The sequence below is a fragment of the Hylobates moloch genome, unplaced genomic scaffold (genome assembly GCF_009828535.3).
Source record: "Hylobates moloch isolate HMO894 unplaced genomic scaffold, HMol_V3 SCAFFOLD_17, whole genome shotgun sequence".
Lineage (NCBI taxonomy): Eukaryota > Metazoa > Chordata > Mammalia > Primates > Hylobatidae > Hylobates > Hylobates moloch.
The window spans coordinates 81,021,641-81,028,029 of NW_026652292.1; the positions used below are offsets into that span (position 1 = coordinate 81,021,641).

Sequence of the window (6,389 nt, forward strand, 5' to 3'; positions counted from 1 at the left end):
ACATGGGATGAGTGACCGGAGGGATGGTCGACCCTGACCAGGTCTCCAGCCCTGGGGGCTCCAGAGCCTCTCTTGCAAGGTGATGGGGCCGGCTTGGGGCAACACCAGAAGTGTCCAATCAGAGGGCACCTAGTCTAGGTGCCTTGAGTGAGCGTGCTCCTGCCTCCCTTGAACAGGACTTGGGCTGGCCTTACGGGCACCGTGTACATGCTCACCTGTGTACATGCAGGTGAGCATCAGGCCCAGAGCCGCCATGGCCCGGTGCGGGCTGTGCACGTTCACTCTGTCCACGCTCAGCTTGACCAGCGATTCTGCATCCAGGCGGGAGAGCTGCTCAGACAGCAGGAGGCGCTCCAGGCCTCTGAGGGCACAGTGGTAAATGATGGAGGGGGTGGACTCCTCACTTCCAGACAGCATCACCCCACACATCTGCACAGGGAGAAAGGCCTCTGTGTCAAAGAATCGCTGCACAGTCTCAGGTGTTCATGCCTCCTCCCCACCAAGTCAAAACTGGCCCACTGGTATGATCTCGCAAGGAAAAGAGAAGGGAAGCCCACTCCCCGTGTGCAGAGGAAGACAGCCAGGGCTCACTCACCTGTATTATTGATGCTGAGAATTCCGGCCCTACGTCCAGAGGATAGTTCTCAATCAGGTAAAACGCAGTGGCACACATGACCAGTACGTGCTGCTGGCTGTGAATGTTCACGCAGCTGAAAATGGGAGACAGCAGCCAGGCTCAGCCAGCCCCATCCAATGTGGAGAGGGCTTCACAGCATGTCCGGCCCTACGCGGGAGTGTACAGCTATGTGGCTCCCCAGGACCCTGCAACCTGGCCTGACCCTTCAGCCTCTGCTCGACCACTCCCTGGGTGGCTGAGCCCATCTACCTCCCTCACGCCCTGGCCTCTCGACCTGACTCAGCCTCCCCTGTGGCCACCTCCATGCTGGCCACCACACACTTCCTCTCTGTCCCTCAACGAGGCCCTAGATTCCCACACCCCAGGCCAGTCCCCTCTACTTCCTGAGTGCCCTGTGCTTTTCCTTCGTGGCACATGCCATCGTGACGTGCTGCCCTGTGTGATCCCCTGACAGCGCCTGCCTTCCCCATGGCACAGTGAAGACCTGGTAGCCAGGGACTGAATGAGTGGCCACTGTGAACAGAGAAGCCAATACGATGCCCCCCTTACCCCCACAGAAACGTGCCCAGTGATGCATACATCTGTCACCACATGGTCCCACCTCCACCTCGGAGGCACGTGACACGGCCCCTCTGCCCATGGCACTGAGGTCAGCCCCACGCGCCATTTCTACCTGGATGCCACAAGCTCTCTGCATCCCAAACGCAACTCCTGGACCACCTCAACTCTCCTTCCCTGAGTCCTCCACGCCCACAGCAAGAGCCATAGAACAGCCCAACACACCAGCACAGGCAGGGCTTTGGCCTGTGTCTGGGGCCTGTTCTGGGGCTGCCCCCCAAAATCACGTCGCTGCACCAACATATGTGCCTGATTTGCAGGCCTGTGTCCCGTGTGACTTGGCCCTATGCCAGGCTCCAGGGATGCAGAGACAGTTGCCAGCCGTCCGCCTGTCCTGCTAGCACAGCACCCACTGCCCAGCAAGGATGACAGGCGAGAAGGGCCTCCCCACGGGCTTGTGACACTCTGGCCTGGATGAGGCCAATGGCCCCTGATGAGCCGCTGTCCCTGCTCCAGCATGTCCCAAATCCTGGGCCACCGGCACGTGCCCTGGCTCACACCTCCCTCGTCTGAACTGTGCCGACGGAGACCTTCCCATCTCCCTCCAGGTCTTCCACTCAACTTTGACCTAGCCCCCATTTCCTGCCCACTTGTCAAAGGGGATCACTGGCTGTTCCTCCCAGACCCCTTCCCATCTTTGCTCCTAATTCTTGCCCTCAACTCCCCCATGTGGGTGGCTGATGAAATTCCACCCTCCCTCTAAAGACAGCTCCCGTGTGTAGGAGCCTATGACTCAGAGAGGATGGGCCTGTCTCTACTAAAGCCTCTGCGACTTTGTGAGAGTGGAGGTGAGACCAGGGTGTCACAGAGCCGCCCTCCGCGCTTGTAAGACATCGTTGTGAAGAGCTTGACTTGCTCGCTAAGGGGTTGTGGCACCAGCCGTGCTTTGTCAAGGACACATCTGTACAGAACCTGCTGCCAGCAGCTTTAAGATAAGGTGAGTTCGGAATCATGGTGGAAAGAAGAGGGAGGTGCTGGGCCAGGGCAGGGAAGGTGCAGAGAGGAGGCTGGCCTGGGTAATAACAGGGTTCTGGGAGCAGAGAATGAGAGCCGATGGCCTCGAGAGCAGAGTCAGGAATGGGCACGTGGGGGAGTGTGCTAAGCGCTACATGAGACAGCAGCAGAGGCGAGAGCTCCAGCTCACTGGGGGTGCCCGAGGAAGCCTCTAGGATGCACCTGTGCCCTTGCGTCTCACTGACCTCAGCCATGGTGCCCACCTGGGTTCCCACTGATACCTGCCTGCCATCTGGCCAGGGGCCTGGGCACTTGGAGAGGGTGACGCTGCTTCCTTCACAGCTCATTCTGAGACCCCCCCCCCCAGCCCCAGCCAGGCTCCCACTCACTGGGCGATCCCTTTCAGGTTGGAGAGGAGATAGTCGCTGATGACTGGGATGAGCTGCTTCGCAGTGTCGTCCAGCAGGTCGCACTCCAGCACATAGAGGACGCCGTGCAGGGCTCCGACCCTGCTGGGCAGGTGGCTGCTCCTGAGTGTGCTCTCCAGCAGGCGGCTGACAGGCTCCGCCACAGCCTTGTCCTAGGCACACACAGACAAAAACTGCTGCATGCCACCAGAGCTCATGTCCCAGTGGATCCTCCCCACAGCTGAGGCGGGGGCGCTGCCCTCATGCTTGTGTGCAGAAGAGACTACACAGCAGGCTGGAGACCATCCTGCGAGGTCTGTGTGCAAGGCTGGCTGGCCCCTGGCTGGTGTCGGGACGGTGCCCACCACCCTCACTGAAGAGGGGCTCCCTGTGCTCAGCTGCTTGTGTGGGCACCAGGGTTTGTGCTGAGAACTTGCCTTCCCTCTGGGAGTCCAGAGTCTGGACACGAGGGAGGCAGAGGGTGCCCATGTGCCCAGCCCCCAGTAAAAACCCTGGCACCGAGTCTCTAGTGGGCTTCCCTGGTGACAACACTGCATACGCATTGTCACGGCTCACTGTGCGGAGAGTTGAGTGCGTCCTGCGTGACCCCGCTGGGAGAGGATTCTGGAAGCTTGAGCCTGGTGTCCTGGGGACATCGCCCCATGAGCCTCTGCCCTTGCTGATTTTGTTTGCTGATTTTGTTTTGTGTGCTTTTACCGTAACACATCTTAGCTGAGAGTCTTTCTAGAAAAGCCTGGGGGTCGTCTTGGGGATCCCTGATGGTGGTTTCTGCCAACTTCAACCAAAATGGCCTCAATTTCACTTAGTATCCAAAACCTAGCAGGGTGAAATATCAACCTAAACACTTCGCCCACGTTCTTCACTTTCAATCTGCTCTTTAACAGTGAGGAGACCCCTGCAGAAGTCAGCAAGGAATGTCACCCTCCTTCAGCCCAAGACTACGGGGACACAGAATTCCCATGGAGCGCTGGATGGCCAGGCGGCCTCTTGTTTTTGTGGAATGATGAGGTTCTCGGCAGTGGTAGGAGCCTCTCCGCCGGGGAAATGACCGGAAGACACAGAAGCCACTCCCACCCATCCCAGGAACGAGGATCGAAAGAGGACGCTGTTCTTTGTGGATCACTTCCTTCTTGGGCCCCCACCTCACCCTGTGCTATCCCCTCATACGCACAACGCCACGCGGCAACTCCCTAAGGACTGCGCATGGCCCCAGGTCCCACTTCTGAAAGTCCCACATCAGGACCTGCTCTCGAGTGGCACGGATTTCACAACAGTGGGCAAATACCTCAAAACGACATGCTCTGGATACGTCAGTACCAAGCATGACACGCTGAAAACCTTCACAGAGGATGATCACCTTCAAGAAGGCATGAATGCACATAGAGCTGGGAGTTAGTGTCCATGACCATCCTGCCTTAGGATCTGCTTTTCAAAATGATTATTTCTCATTTGATTACTGATGGCCTAGGGGGATCTGGGCCTGAGCACAAAACCACAGTTACAATTCAAGTCAGCCCAGCAGCTGAAACTCCCCACAAAGGAGAAGGACCCCTTCCAAGAGCCACTTTGACATCGTGTGGGCAACACCCAGAGGGTGTTCGCAGTGAAGAGAGATGCCCACACAGGGAAGCCACACGCTCATTGTTTCCACTCCCTGATGGCTGCTGAGTCACCAACATGGCACCAGGCTGAAGGCCCCCACAAGGGAAGACTGGCGTTTGGGCTCGGGGAGGACAGAGTCTAGGCAAGAGCAGTCAAGACTCGCAGGGAGGGAGTCAGGCTCCAGGTCACGGACGTGGGCTCACCCCAACCTCTGCTGCATTTTGTGTGACCTAGACAAGCCAGCTAACCTCTGACCTTGGCCGCCTGGGGGTGCCTTTGTCAGGTGGGGGTGCAGGAGGAAGAGCTCCACAAATGTTAGCAGCTGGAGTGACGCCAAAAAAACCCATCACCGTCATGACAGCATTGTCGTTACTGACAGACAGGAGCCCATCCAGAGCATGGGGTAGGCAGGCCCTGATTGGCACCACCACGCCATTCTCACCAAGGGCCCCAGACGGCTGGCACACGGTAGCCACTCAGGTGTTTGTTGAAGAAACGAGTTTCCATTGCTGTCGTAAAATGGATTACTAGGTAATGCCACATGACAAAGAACCAGAGGCGCCAGCTCTGACAGTTCTGACACCCTTGACTATGCTTCACCAGATGTCGGGACCCACGGGCAACGATTTCACGTGTACAGGTGATGGATGCTTGGCAAATACCGTGTGGTGATGTGCCACAGAATACAGGTACCATGCTGCGCTGGCTGAATCCTGATAAACCAGAAGCAGAATAAGGAGGAGCTCAAGGGATGAACACTTGACCCTTGGGATGGTCTGAATGTTTGTATCCCTCCCGAAACTCATACACTGACACCTAATTTGCAGTGCCACAGTACAAGAAGGTGGGGCCTTGGGAGGTGATGAGGTCATGAGGGGAGAGCCCTTGTGGATTGGGGCCCACCTAAAACGCCTGAGGGAGCTTGTTCACTCCTTCCACCATGAGGACCCAGCGAGAAGATGCCATCTATGAAGCAGAGAGCGGCCCCCACCAAACACCAAATCTGCTGGCACCTTGACCATGAACTTCCAGCCCCCAGAACAATGAGAAGTAAATTTCCACCGTTTATAAATTACCCAGTCTAAGGTAACTTGTGGTAGCAGCCAAAACAGACTAAGACAACCACCATGCTAAGAAGAGACTCTAGCACCCAGATTTGGGACTGGAAACACAGTGTCACTGTGACAAAACAGCCCCCAGGAGAGAAGCTATCCAGCCAGGAAGCTCGGGGGGCCTGGAACATAACTGAGAAGGGGAGTGAGGCAGTCAGGCCTCAGGGCAGAGCATGGGGAAGCCAGTCGCGTTTCCACCACCTACGATGCCTCAGTGCCACCACATACCGTGGTTCTGTGGGGATGGGCTACTACAGTGATGTCACAAGCCCAGGGATATGGGACCCCAAACCAAGGCTTGGCCGCCACGACCCACATCACAGTGGCCTGTGGATGGCACTGACCGTTGCTGAACCCCTTCCAGCTGAGAGGCACTGCAGCTCACGTGGGCCGTGGAGTCCAGTTCGGGTCAACTCTTGGAAGGAGGCAGCCGTACCCAACACCTCTGGCCAACACCAGGTCCCAAGGCAGATGGGCCCCCGTGGCTTCAGCACAGGAACCTCTGTGCCACCTGTCACTTACCATCCCAAGGACGGCAGCTGCCTTGCAGGTGGCAGGCACCAGGTACTGAGCGAGGATCTCGTCTTCTGAAGGGTGCACCCTTCGCAGTTCTGTCAGCGTCACATACATCAGCTCAAACTGGTTGCGCTCAGTGAACAAGTCTGAGACCACTAGAAGCTGGAGATGTGGAACACCAGGAGAGCAAGGGGAGAATCGCGCTGTTAGAACCCAGGCAACGCATCCAGAACGCTACTACTGGCAAGTCATGTTCGTACGCCCAATAGACATTACCGTGCGGGACGCACGTGTGCATGTATGGTGTATGCGTGTGGTGTGTCTGTGTGGGTGCGTGGTACACGTGGTGCGTTTATGGTGTGTGTATGGTATCTACGTGTGGTGTATGTGGTGTGTGTGCGCACATGTGGTGTGTGTGGTGTGGGGTGTGTATACGTGTGGTGTGTACATGTGGCATGTGTGTGGTGCATGTGGTGTGTGTGGCATGTGTGTGGTGCATACATGTGGTGTGTGGGGTGTGTG

The 6,389-nt window shown here is 57.2% G+C and overlaps 1 protein-coding gene across 2 annotated transcripts in view; it reads right to left on the reverse strand.

Annotated features, from left to right (window-relative positions):
• Positions 1-6,389, reverse strand: part of HTT (huntingtin) — a 165,784-nt gene that overhangs the window by 7,978 nt on the left and 151,417 nt on the right. For both annotated transcript variants that reach the window (XM_032136037.2, XM_058430291.1), the window contains exons 60-63: positions 5,874-6,029; positions 2,599-2,789; positions 596-710; positions 216-429 (exon numbers count right to left, since the gene is read on the reverse strand). In XM_032136037.2, the coding sequence (XP_031991928.1) occupies positions 216-429; positions 596-710; positions 2,599-2,789; positions 5,874-6,029 (676 nt within the window). The remainder of the gene's footprint in view (positions 1-215; positions 430-595; positions 711-2,598; positions 2,790-5,873; positions 6,030-6,389) is intronic.